This window comes from Nanorana parkeri, unplaced genomic scaffold, assembly GCF_000935625.1.
Source record: "Nanorana parkeri isolate BGI_ZX_2015 unplaced genomic scaffold, ASM93562v1 scaffold1084, whole genome shotgun sequence".
NCBI classification, from domain to species: domain Eukaryota; kingdom Metazoa; phylum Chordata; class Amphibia; order Anura; family Dicroglossidae; genus Nanorana; species Nanorana parkeri.
The window spans coordinates 262198-276413 of NW_017307352.1; the positions used below are offsets into that span (position 1 = coordinate 262198).

At 41.0% G+C, this 14216-nt stretch overlaps 1 protein-coding gene across 3 annotated transcripts in view; it reads left to right on the top strand.

Moving 5' to 3' along the window:
• LOC108796242 (calcium-binding protein 2-like) overlaps nt 1-10622 on the top strand; it is a 33924-nt gene extending 23302 nt beyond the window's left edge. The window contains exons 3-8 of one of the 3 annotated variants that reach the window (XM_018567703.1): nt 71-101; nt 2803-2937; nt 4240-4251; nt 5868-5974; nt 6986-7133; nt 10515-10622. In XM_018567703.1, the coding sequence (XP_018423205.1) occupies nt 71-101; nt 2803-2937; nt 4240-4251; nt 5868-5974; nt 6986-7133; nt 10515-10540 (459 nt within the window). In that variant the 3' untranslated portion in view covers nt 10541-10622. Of the gene's footprint in view, nt 1-70; nt 102-2802; nt 2938-4239; nt 4252-5864; nt 5975-6985; nt 7134-10514 lie in introns of all 3 variants that reach the window. The other 2 variants (XM_018567701.1, XM_018567702.1) reach the window with 2 other exon arrangements.
• The last annotated feature ends 3594 nt before the right edge of the window (nt 10623-14216 follow it).

The following is a 14216-nucleotide window of genomic DNA, read 5'->3' on the forward strand; positions in this document are numbered from 1 at the left end:
TAGAAATTCTAATAATTGTGACAAAAAAAGTATTTCCATTGTGTTTGAATGCACTTCTGTTTTATTTTAGGACAGAGAGCTGAGACCAGAGGAGATAGAAGGTAAGGAGTCTTATTGTGCATGGGCTGCTTCATATGCAATGGAGGGAATTTACTAAAACTGGAGCAGACAGACTCTGGAGCAGCTGCGCATCGCATAGTAAGCTATCAGTTTCTATCTTCAGCTTGAGCTTTGAAAATGAAAGCTACGAAGCTGATTGGTAGTCATGCATAGCTGCTTTAGATTATGTCTGCTCCAGTTTTAGTAAATTCCCTCAATACACATTTTATGTCAATTCATTGAACTGTTTGGAACTAGGATCCACTCTGGTGCTGCCAATTATGGGTGCTGCCATTAGTTATTTTAAGCTAAAAGAGGCAGATTCTAGGTACCTCATCTTGAATCTTGCCTCTGCCTAGTGAGTCACTGACATGGAACAAGCATGCAATCAATAAAGTCTAAAAGGTTTGAACACCCATCTTGCTTGTTCCAGGTCAATGACTTACTGCAGTGAGAAGCCAGAATTAGGGTTGTAGCCCTGGAGCTGGCAACCTTTAAAAACAAGTCAGCATAGGCAGCTTACATATGTGTCTAGCCCCACAGGTTAACTTTAAAGGAGAAGTATTGGGAAAGCAGAATGTACTTTTCCCAATAGTTTAAGCCGGCGTGTGCCACCGCTCCCTGCAGGGATTCCGCCCTCCCCTCTCTTTTCCTTCAGCTCTCATTGGAGGGACAGACAGAGAAGAGGGTGGGCACAGTTGGCTCTGGCTCTACAGAGGCAGAGCCACCTGTCACTCAGGCTGCAAGGTGGATCCCAACAATATGGTTGGCATTCTTTCTGGCTGAAGTGTGGCCCTGCGCTGTCAGCAGATAGCGGGTAGTAAATGTACTCCTGTAACCCAAAAAAGAACTAAAGCCAAAAATAGTTGGCTTTAACTCTCTTTTAAAGGGAGTTGTATAGTGTTTTGAAAATGGACAATGGATAAATCACTCACTGGCTACATGCTAGTGTGTGTGTGTGTGTGTGTGTGTGTGTGTGTAATCAGATTTTTGCAAAATGAATGGCTTTTTGGATACACCCCTAGATGTCTTCTAATATTTATACAAGGCAAGAAGCATAGGAATTGCCTAAGCTCATCGGCTCTATCAGATGGCCACAATGCAATGTGAAGGTCAGATTTTCACAGGACAATCGCTTCTATGAACATCTTATAAATAAACCGCCAACTGTATGTATACAGTTAATTCTTGTTTTAAAAGAGAACTATGGGGTAACCTTTTTTCCCCATAGTTCTCTATAGGGACACGGGAGCACATATACTTTTTCTTGTGACCCAAAACTCAGTATATAGTAGGCTATTGCCCCCTATATGCTGAGAGCACCGCAGCCAGGACGGATCCCAACAATACTGTCGAGATCCACCCAGCTGCCTGATTGACAGCAGGCTCTACCTATCTAGCGACAGCCAGCTATGACCGCCCCCTCCCCCGTCCGTCCCTCCAGTCAGCGCTGGAAGATTGGAAAGGGAAGAGGGGGAAACCCTGTGGGGAGTGGTGACTGACAGTCACTGCTCTCTGCAGGGAGATTATCGGGAAGTGAGCGAGCGGTGGTATGTTTTGGCTCCCTTCCTGATCAAAGGAGCCGAAGTGTGACAGTTTCAATGTCACATGTTGGCTCTAACTATGGGGATGAGTGTAATTCACTCACCCCATAGTTCTCCTTTATTTATTTATTTATTTAAGCAACAATACAAAAGCGTTCCACCCATCAATATGAAACAGTAAGGATGCCCTGTGAAAGTTGCAGCCTATCACTTTAAAATCAAACAGTAATAATAAAAATTGCACCCAGTAGTCAGCAGCACTCTGCACTCAGTGGACACTCACAGTGTGAATAAAGAATGCAATTAATACCAGCATAGGAATCACTTTTCCTTTACAGATAACAGATAGAAGAGACAATCTATCTCTCATGACAGGTCTGCTGCTCTTCTAGTTTTCCCAGCATCTCCCCCAATGCTCTAGTCCCTGGCACTCACATGACCCTCCCTGAAAACATGTTCACGACTCCTCCTCTGGCATTTGGCACCTAAACCAGTATACACTATTAGCAGTTATGTAATGCAGTAAAAGATGAGCAGATGCCATGCCAATAAAATAAACTAGGCCTCTTTTGAGGGAATTGGAATCTAGTATAATGTTGGTTGTGGTAACTAACTGGGTCTCATTTAAGAGGTCATACCAAAGTGATTCCTATGCAGGTATTAAATGCATTTTTATTTCTATGAAAATGGGAGCTGTTGGTACAACACCAGTTCCTCGTATATATAGTGGATATCTGTAAGTATATGTCAAGGGATAAATGAGCACATATTTTCAAATCCAACTCCAGACAAATTCTTTGTCATTTTAGATGGAGTTTTAAATGGAGTTTGTCTTTTCCTGGGCTACCTCTTGTTTCCTGAACATGAAGTCAGGGAAAATCCCCTTCATGGAGATACAAACAGCAGTAAAACTATGGCAGCGCTTCTAATACCTGAAACCTCCTTACTCTACTGTTAGAAAACAAGGAAATATAGACAGGGTGTGAAAAAATATTTCCCAAACTGAAACACAGTTGAGGTTTTAAACATATCCCACTCTGGGCTTTAATAAAGCATAAACACTTTAATAAAGAAACACTGTCATACTACACTTTTACATATTAGTCCTTGCATGGTTCTGTAGTGACCTGCTCTCATACATGTGTCTTTCTCCCTACAGAGCTGAGAGATGCATTTAAAGAGTTCGATCGGGATAAGGATGGATTCATTGGCTACAAGGAGCTGGGAGAGTGTATGAGGACCATGGGTTACATGCCTACTGAGATGGAACTTATTGAACTCTCACAAAAAATCAGTTAGTGTTCTTGTGTGTGTGTGTGTGAGAGTTCCACAGTAACATTATTGGTATTATATGAAAAGGACATATGCCTATTGAAATATTCATTAGTGCAATGCAATTACATTTGATAATATATTTGCCAAAAATTTTTTCCAGAGCTACATTTTTCCATAAAAAGGGTTTGACTTTAAGCTAAGAGTCTGACCTGTGAGTTCCATTTCGATATATTACACTTACATATCTCTAATGCATATTAGTTCTGTTCCTTACATGTTCACCCTTCCAGCAAAATATCACGGGTCTTTTCTGGCTGCAGGATGATTAGAGGAATAAAGAAAATGGCAGATTAAGTCTCTTGCTACTACTGTCAGGATGAAGCTTTCTTGGACAGTCCATCAGGACTTAAATGCAGCCAGTCCCTAGTTGGTAGCCCCTTCCGCTCAAAATTTCCTTTGTCGCTGACGATAACACAATGGCTGCAGAGGCTTGCAATTTGCACTGCTGTGTCTAATTGACATAATCCACTCCAATCTTTTCCCTGAGTCAATATTATTTAATTTCCAGCATATAGTGTGGAAAATAATTATTTGATCACCTGCAGATGTAAGTTTGCCCACTTACAAAGAAATTAAAGATCTATAATTTGTATCATAGGTGAATTTTAAATTATAGAGACAGAATATCAACAAAAATCCAGACAAAACACATGATACTAATGTTATAAATTGAGTTGCAGTACAGTGAGTAAACTAAGTATTTGATCCCCAAGCAAAACATGGCTTAGTACTTGGTGGAGAAACCCTTGTTGGCAAGCACAGAGGTAAGACATTTCTTGTATTTGTTTACCAGGTTTGCACACATCTCAGGAAGGATTTTGGTCCACTCTTATTTACAGATCTTTTCTAAATCCTTAAGGTTTCTTGGCTGTCGCTTGGCAACTCAAAGTTTCAGCTCCCTCCATAAATTTTCGGTCTGGAGACTGGCTAGGCCACTCCATGACCTTAATTTGCTTCTTCTTAAGCCACTGCTTTGTTGCCTTGGCAGTATGTTTTGGGTCATTGTCATGCTAAAAGACCCATCCATGACCCATCTCCAGTGTTCTGGCTAGGGGAAGGAGGTTCTCATCCAAGATTTTACAATACATGGCCCTGTCCATTGGCCCCTCAATGTGGCAAAGTCCGCCTGTACCTTTAGCAGAGAAACAGCCCCAAAGCATAATGTTTCTACCTCCGTACGTGACTGTAGGGATGGTGTTCTTAGGGTCATAGTGAGCATTTTTTTTTTCTCCAAACACTGCAAGTCGAGTTAATGCCAAAGAGCTCAATGTTGGTCTTATCTGACCACAGCACTTTCTCCCAATCCTTCTCTGAATCATTTAGATGTTCATTGGCAAACTTCAGAAGGGCCTGTACATGTGCCTTCTTGAGGAGGGGGAACTTGCGAACGCTGCAGTATCTCAATCCATGGCGGTGTATTGTTTTACCAATGGTTTGTTTGGCGACTGTGGTCCCAACTTCCTTGAGATCATTCACAAGCTCCTCCCGTGTAGCTCTGGGCTGATCCCTCACTTTTCTCATGATCATCCTTAAGCTGCCCATAAATCTTGCGTTCATTGGACAAAACTTTTCATCCGATGATCGAACCGTCGTACGATTTTCGTACGGCGGCCCCATCCTGCCCCGATTATCGCAAGGTTCAATCAGCCTGTAGTGAAAAAAACACCTGGATGAATTGCTGTAATCAACCGCAAGTATTTTCATTTGCGCATGAGCAGTGTTAACTGTACGAATTTTGAGGTACGGAAACGCAATCGAACCTTGCGAAAATCGTACGGTTGACAGACATTTTCTAACCTGCTGCATAGTCAAAAGTCGATCGATTGAACACTATTTGTGGTTGTACACTGCCCATCAACCATACGAATATCGGACAAAAACGTGATCGCATATGAAAATCAGCCGATAATCCTAAGGTGTATGGGCACCAATAAGTATTACATAATAGGGGAAAAGAGATAGAATCCTGCAATTATGAATATATGAGGATGATATGCTTCTGTATGTCTCTAAACCGGAGGTATATTTGCCTAAAAACGTGACTCTGAAGGTTTGCTGGTTACCATATATAACCGGGGAAGTCAGAATAGTTGTGTTTAATGGGAAAGCTACTATTAGTTGTAGGGACTGTTCAGATAGGTTCTGCTACCTGGGTTTGTACTTTCCTAAAAATCTGGGGGAAATCCACCTTCTAAATTATCAACCAGTGACTAAGGGAATTTTAAAGTTACTGGATAAATGGAAAGGACTTCTGTTATCAAAAAGTATAAAGAAACGTATGTACTTGATTCAATCTCTACCCCTTTTATTACTGCATCAGGATATAAGAAAATTGTAGAAAGGGATCTAGAGTTTTATTTGAAATGGGAAAAGAGCTAAGATTAACAAAAATAATGTGGTCTGCGAATGCAGAAATTAAGTTACCATATGGTACAATATTTCCTCCCTAGTTAGGCTATAATGCATGGTTGGTAGTACCTACGTTTTGGACATAGAGCTGGAGGAGCAACTCACAGAAGGTCTGGAAGTGTTTCTCCTGCTACATGTTAAAAGGAAGTATACTTTATAAACTTTATCAATTATTTTATCATTTTATTTTACGGATACACAAGGCTTCAAAATATTTTTGGAAAAGATTAAAATTTGGTTTTGAACATTCTAATTTATGCTGGAAAATCCCAGATTCGAGCCAGGAATAATTTGTAGAGTATATCAATATTGGAAAGATAGGGGCTTTTCTAATATATGAAATCCTTTTTTAGAGATGAATGGGGAGTTAATCCCCTACAATAAATTGATTTTGTGCCTGTATTTTTGTTTGTATTTATACATATTACAAAGCATATTCAGTGTTGTGCTTTTCACTAATTGTTCTTCTGTACTTAGCAGGGGGTAAAGTTGACTTTGAGGACTTTGTAGAGCTAATGGGGCCTAAACTTCTAGCAGAGACAGCAGACATGATTGGCGTAAAGGAGCTAAGAGATGCTTTTCGAGAGGTATGCCTATTACATATACCTGCTGTGTGTCCTGCTTACTATCTTAGGGCAGTGACTGCACCGTGTTCCATCCACCTTAGTGCATGTCTCAAGACTGTTATCATAGAAATCAAATGGGACTGTGTCACTCATTAAAATATTTCTAGCTCAGGTTACAATTAGTCTAAAAACCAATATGTTTTTGTTTGGCTTTTCCTGTCACTGATTTTCTCTCAGTAGCTACTTGGCAAGGAAGCTGACTGTCTCTGTGATACAAAGGGTAGTCATTAAAGGTAGAACTTAAAATTGTGTATATAAAAGATGACTGTGAAAATATAAATTCAAAAATGTATGTGAAAAGTTAAAATCAAATTAAGAAATTAAAAAATACACCATAGACTGTATCAAAATAATGACTCAAAGAAAGAAGTTCCATAAATGTTTGAAAAGCATCACTGTGATCTTAAGCAATTGATTGTACTAAAAATGCAGGGCCAGAAAACCTTTCTCATACATTAATCTATAGGAAATTGTATAGAGCACATACACAAACCCCATAGTTGCACTGCAAAGTTAATACATGCCTTTGTGTAGGTTACTGAGGCTTTTGTACTGCTCTAAACCCTAGGATATGTGCATGGGAGGAGTTTTAGAGAGCCCAGCATTTACCATTTACCAACTAATTAAACTAAGAGCTCTTGTTCTGAACTGCTTTTCAAGTGTGGCAACCCATAGCATCCAATCAAAATTGGATGTACGAGTACTCGCCCAAATGCTTTCAATTCTTATCCTGATACCGGAACTTCTGATATCAGGAAGACGAGCAGCAAGTCATTACACGCCGCCTGGTTTCCTGATTGGCCGGGAAGCCGGCTCTATGCTCCCTCGTCACCAAGTGAAAAACGAAATAACGAAACATCCGAAACAAAATGAAACTAAACAATTTTTTTGCCGGCTTACATGTCTACATTACACCCTCTGCAGTCATATTTTATCATAATCTTTCTCATCCATTGTGTTCACCACTTTCAGTTTGACTCAAATGGTGACGGGAGGATCAGCACACGAGAACTGCGAGAGGCTATGAGAAAACTCTTGGGTCAGCAACTTGGTCCTCGAGAAGTCGATGAAATCCTGAGAGATGTGGACGTAAATGGAGATGGACTTGTAGATTTTGAAGGTATATGACTTAGAAACGTTGGGCCTAAATTACCTAGTTGTCTGAAAGAAGTGTGTGTGCTGTCCACAGAATCCAATCGGGTTTCTACAGTTGTGTTTCCATTGTAGACCAGAAAATAAAAAGGTTCCTAAAGGAAATTCTTTAAATAAAAAAAAATCAGGCTCCATTTAATTACTGACACATGAATTATACAGATCCCATGGGTGTTTGACTCAAAGTTGCTCTGTGTTGGATGAAAAAAAAAGCTAAGGCAGAGTCTGAAGTGTAGGCACAATAAAGCCCCAGCACATACCTATATTAATCCACTGTGCCTTCACAGCTCGCAAAATTACTGTTAAAATGTCAAATCTATCAAAAGTTAAATCACACAGCATAAGCAGTTTTCAGGACTGGCAAGTGCTCAATCAGACACCCAGCTTTGAATTGGGGGATGCCAAATATGTGCCATACCTGGAAGTATTTCTTGTGGTTGCTGTAGAAGAGCGGGCAGTGGAGAAATGAGAGGAAAACTGGTGCAGGCACCCTAGGGTGTCTGCACACCAGCCCCTTATGCTTGCTTTTAACATAAAAGTCCAGCATAAGAGGTTAAGTATGTTTGGCTAAACACGGTATGCTCAAATATTCTGTAACTTAAGAAATGAATTGCTTCCTTTTGGATCAGTTGAACCACCCCCTTCTTAACTTTTGCTTCTGTACATCCGGTGTATAATTACCAGCAATAGAGCTTACAGGGAAATCTGTGATTTACAGACATGGAGATCCATTGCACAGAGTGATAGAAGTAGAAACAGGTAGGTAACACATTTGTAGAATGTTAAGCGTTAAGAGGGAGTGCAGTCCAAGAATCGTATGTAAGGGTTGCATAGCCGTCATGTGGGGGCAGCAGGCAGAGCTGCATGGCTGTGTGAATGCTGCCCCCTTTTCGGCCAGAGCATCCCAGGTTGCTGAGAGCCAGTCAACCTGGGACTCTCTGGCTAGAGTCCCACTCAGCTCCTGGCAACCAGTGACATCACCCTGCACAGGGATTTTCCAGCTCACAGGACAACAATCTAAGTGTCAGCAGACTAAAAGTGGGGTAAGCTAACTAAGGTTACCCTTAAACACAAACAATAGCTGCCACTATGTATTTTAATGAAAACATGCACTGTGTATAATATATGTTACAGCATTTCCGACCTATACAAATATGTCTGCGATACCTACTACGACACCCATTGCCATGCCAGGCAGGGATGAAACTGAGTTTCCTGTGGGCTCAGCCCATGCACCGCGTCATTCATTCACAAATCCGTTAACAGGATCTGTGCCTGAAGGGACTACAAGTCCCATCTGCCATTGTGGGACTCATACTTTCAGTGGATTACAAGTTTGATGGCATCATCGCATTTGGAGTCTATTCATATTTTCTCCCATCCATTAGGTGAACGCCCGTATCTCAGTACAGATAGGGGCTGGGAGGAAAAGCCTGCAGGTGCCAGAGCACTGCACCCATGAGCCAAAATGCAAAACGATAATAAATGCACATTTTTTCCTATGTGCATTTTTTTTTTCAAAAGCTGGAATATGCCTTTAAGGCTGGATTCACACTGTCCTGTGCATGTATTAAGTGTGAATGCACCCATATAGTTTACCTTTCCCTTTCACACTATACTGCCTCACGGTGATGTGAACTAGCACATAGGAAATAATAGGATTTTTACTTGCGATGCATCTGCCTTACCCAAACACAAACCCATTTGGATGAATGTGGAAACGATTTGGCCAGTTGCCTTGCCTGCCTAACCTCCACGCAACATTATTGGTTGCTAGGACACAGACAGATGCACCATACCAACTTATGATGCTGTGGAGCCACCAGTTTCATAACAACCAGTGGCACAGTGCAGGCCACATAGCATCCTTGGTTGCTGTTACACATGTGGCCCCATAGTGCCATTGGTTATAATGGTGTGCCGCCCTGCGTTTTAGCAACTGATGTTGTGCGGCCCAGCCGCTAGTGTCCTTGCAACCAATGACACTGAACAGGTCAAAGTGTCATTGGTTGCCGGGACACAGGCAGCTGAACATAGATTTCTGCTCGCATTACTGGCTTGGTCCAGCAAATGTCAAAGCGAACTGAACCCACGCCACTCATCATTTAATTTTAAGGAAGTAAAATGCATGAGTTCTGCTGCATGAAATTATGAAACCCTGAAGCATACGTTATTGTTTGGAAAATATTTATGCACAATTTGGGGGGTTTGGGCAACATCATAACTCATTCTAAGGCAGTGACATGCTGTGCCTTCTGTGCTGGGTGAGGCATCCCCCAGCATGCCGAAGCCCCGCCTCATCACACTGAAGCCCCGCCCCAACTTGGTAACCAAGCTGTGTGAGAGGAGACAGGGAGGAGCCTCCCTGTCCCTTACTTGCTCGTCACTGGTGAGGCATCCAGATCGATGTCCTCACTGTTTTGTTTTGTTTTTTTATTGGACAGCTTGGACCAATGGCACTTTGCCATTGATCCACGCCATCCACAGAGCTCACCCCCTCACCACTCTAACACAGAGTAGAGGCTGTGACCGCTCTTGCCTCACCAAGTTAGGTTACACAAGCAGTGGGGAAGTCTGCTGATGTGCAACCTAACTACCTGTCAAAAGCCAGATGCAGCGCTGCCTGTAATTAGCAGGAAGCGCTCCTTCCATGACGGGTTACACAGCGGGGAGGCTTTTCCTGCTGTGTAACCTGTAACAAGCCGCTCTGAATAGAGAAAAAGCGGTCAGCTTCAGACCTGAGCTGACACCTTTTTTCTTCATAATACTAGGTGAGGCTCAGCCTCACCTGCCTCCCCTGACTGCACGTCCCTATTCTAAGGTGCATTTAAAGCGAAACCAATTTTTTTAAAAATACTACTTGTCAGAAGACTTTGAAAACTTCTTTATTTTCACCTAGCATTTTTTTTTCTAATGTACATAGCCTGCGGCTTATGCACATGTACAATCTTGGCACACTTTGTGAGAAGTGAGGTGCTAGGATAATGCACCATCATGAACTGCTCAATGGCTGAAGAAGCAAGATGGTGGATGTGAAAGGAGCGCAGAGCAGATAGCGCAGCAGCAATCCCTCAGAAAGCAGCACTGTGTTTATTGCTTCCCATTAATGCTGAGAAAAAGTAATATAATAGGTTCTACAAGATGGCATGTGGATAACAAAATACGGATAAACCAAAACATTACACAGATTTGCCAATGTACATGAATGCTCTATTTTTTACTTGAAATTTTAGAGTGTGCATAAAAAAAAATACTTTGGTTTTTTTAAATCGAGGTACAACTTAACTTTCTTTCCTGGAATTACCTTTCACTTCCAGATCTGAAATTCATGTGATGTTTTGTCTTGCAGAGTTTGTACGAATGATGTCTCGCTGAAGAAACGAAGAAATGAAATGATAGTGTGAAGAGTCTTAAAAAAAAAGCCTGAATATTTATTTCCTCTTTGTCTTCAAAGCAATACGCAATTCAAAATAAATGTATATTATTCTAAAATCTTTTGCATTATTTTGACATCAGTGTATATACAAGATACAGAGAAAGTGCCATTTAACGGACCAGCATAATAATATGGTAATACAATAATACCAATCTACCATTTTTTTTTGCCAGACCAATGCCATGATATCCGGGGCGTCCCTAAATGTTTTACCACCCTAGGAGGGTGGGGTGCTGGTGGCGAACAGTCCAGGGAGTTGGTAAAGGAGATCACTAGCAGTGCATGTTAACAAAAAGCAAGGGGTGTTGATGTTGGTGGTGCACGTTACCTCTGGTTCAGGCTCTGTCCGGCATCCTGCCTAGCTCACTGACATCAATGCTTGGAACAAGCTGGATGGGATGCCAGCTAGATCATCACAGAGCTCTTAGCAACCTGGGACGCTCTGGCCAAACAGGGAGAGGCAGGTGACCCAATGAGATGCCATCTGCGGCAACAGCCTCAAGCTGCCTCATTATAGGGACGGGTTTGCATGATACCAATGACGACATGCTACCAGAGTAATGTCATGAGACCAAAGTGATACAATGTTTAAAAAAAAGGCTCCAGTGAAAGATGTTGGCTATCGCACGAAGCTGGATCTGTCTGTCGTTTCTGGAGCCTGGTGAGATAGAATGAGGGTGGGCTCCCTGGTCACCACTCCATCCTGGGGTCTGCACCTGACTAGTCAAGCCACAAGAATTTCTGTTCTTGTTTTAGAATTGTGTTGGTGTTAGGCATGTTTAGGTCTGCCTGTGAATATAAACAGGACAAGTTATACTTTCCTTTTGGTTTTGCTGGATATTCTCCCTGCACAGGAAAACTTTCTGTGACCACCATGTGATATATTTAAAAAACCGTGCACTGCACTAAAACATAGCGACCTATAAACTAGGAATGCACCGATACCAAGGACCATAATTGGTACAAGTATCAGGACTTGTACTCGCAAAACTGGTATCAGTGCATCCCTTTATTTATATTCATTTAAAAAAAAAATCATACATTAAAACAGAGATGTACAAATCCGAGGAGCTCTGTGTACTCCTTACAAATGACAGCTGCCTTCTAACTTTCGAATTTTTCTCTAGTCTAGTCTTGGAGCTCGAAAAGTGGTACATGTACCGAGTACGGTACTTGGTATCGGTGCATCCCTACTTACAAGTACAAGTACTGATACATTTTTGTTTATTGTCATGTGACCGTTTTTCTAAAACAATATCGACTAATTATTTCAGGACAGTGGGGGAGCGCCAGAGCCCGGTCCCAGCTGCAACCGCTGCAGCCCTGGTAGTTCTCGTGAAAATGCCAAGTATCAGCACTGGTATCTGAAAAGTTTTGGTGCATCCCTACTACAAACAACATGGGATATATAATCCCCTAATTCAACAATTTCATAATACAACCCCAATTCCAAAAAAGTTGGGACGCTTTGTAAAATCTACATAAAAACAGATTGCAATGATCTGTCGTAGTTCAAAAACGTAAAATAGGGAATAAAATGAATGTACTCACAAAAGTATTTGTTGTGTAGAAACCAAAATGCAAATAGAGGGATGGTAATGGGGGAACTGCCCAAGCATTATCTGGATGGAGTCGCTGTATCAGAAGCTGAGAGTGATGTGTTCAGAGAGCAATTGCTAAAACAAAAATAAGTGATTATAATTTTTTTTTAATCAAACTAACAAATTACTAACACTAATAAGATGAGGCTATAAGGAATAGCCTTAGGGATAAAGAGGTGCAAAATAAAGCATTGGTAAAATGGAACTATAGAAGTAGTCTTTATGATTAATAGGAATAAAAACAAATTTCTTATAAGCTAAATTGTTTTTATTGCTATTAATCATATTACTTTACATTGTATTGGGGTTGCTTTATGTATATACTTTTTACTACTTCTATAGTTCCTTTTTACCGATGCTATCTTTTGCACCTATTTAACATTCCCTATAGCCTCATCTAATTAGTGTTAGTTGGATATGTTAGTTGGATCATTTTTTTGTAATAATTATTTTTGCTAGGTATTTCCCGATACCACTTTTTCAGCACCAAGTACGAGTACAAGTACTTCCCCTCATGTACTAGCCGATACCAATTACCGATACTTTTTCTTCAAGGGACAGGTGACATTTAAAAAAAAAAAACAATACAGACTAATGATTTTAGGCCAATTTGTTTATGATTATGAAGAACTTTCATTTAAGACTGTTTTAGAACAATACAACATTTGCATTTGCTTTCACACAGCTACAGTGAAACTACAAATCTGATCATGCATCTGCCTCTGGGATCATTTAACCTATTCATGTTAGCAGGAGAGAATTGTAACTTCATTACCGCAGTGTAATGGAAGTGTGTACTATGGATCATTTAACCTGGTACACACTTCCAGTACACTGCAATAATAGAGTTACAATTCTCCCCTGCTAACATGAATAGGTTAAATCATGATCCATAGTACATAACATGTAGTTGTACTATGGATCATTTAACCTATTCATGTTAGCAGGGGAGAAGTTGTAACTCTATTTCTGTAGTGTAGTGGAGGGGTGTGCTGTATATATGTACTACATATACAGTACACACTTCCAGTACATTGTAGCAATAGATTTAGAGCCAGCCCTATCACAGATTCCCTCACTCACAGTTTCACTCCGATCCCTGTTGCCTCACGCGGTGCCTCTCGTAGTCGACAATGGGCAGGATCGCTGCATCACATCTCAGTGCTCAGCTTGTGGGAGGCGCTCACAATTCTGCCCTGCTAACATGAATAGGTTAAATCATGATCCATAGTACATATACAGCACACACGTCCAGTACACTGCAGCAATAGATTTTCAATTCTCCCCTGCTATCATGAATAGGTTAAATGATCCATAGTACAACTGCATATTATGTACTATTATGTACTATGGATTTTTTAACCTATTTATATTAGCAGGGGAGAATTGTAAATCTATTGCTGCAGTGTACTGGACGTGTGTAACATACACGTACTATGTACTACATATAGAGTACACTGCAGTAATAGAGTTACAATTCTCCCCTGCTAACATGAATGGGTTAAATGATCCATAGTACAACTACATGTTATGTACTATGGATCATTTAATCAATTCATATCAGCAGGGGATAATTGTAAATCTATTACTGCAGTGTACTCTATATGTAGTACATAGTATAGTCGCCGGCCGGCTAAATTAGGACCCCACTTTGAGCTCCTCCCACCTGACCAGCGCTGACTCGCCGCTGCTCTTCCAAACAGCAGCCGGAAGGTAAGGGGAAAAAAAACAATAGCGCAAGCTTCGGCGCTATGTATCGGGGCATTTTGACAAGTACAAGTACTTGTCAAAATGCCCGGTATCGGTCACGATACCGATGCTAGTGCCGGTATCGGGACATCCCTAGTATTTACATATATAGTTACATAGTATTTGGGGTTGAATAAAGACATACGTCCATCAAGTCCAACCCATATAGGTTAGTTTCACAGAACACCTGATTCCAATGATTTGGAGGGGTGTCCCAATACTTTTGGCAATATAGTATATATACATATATATATATATATATATA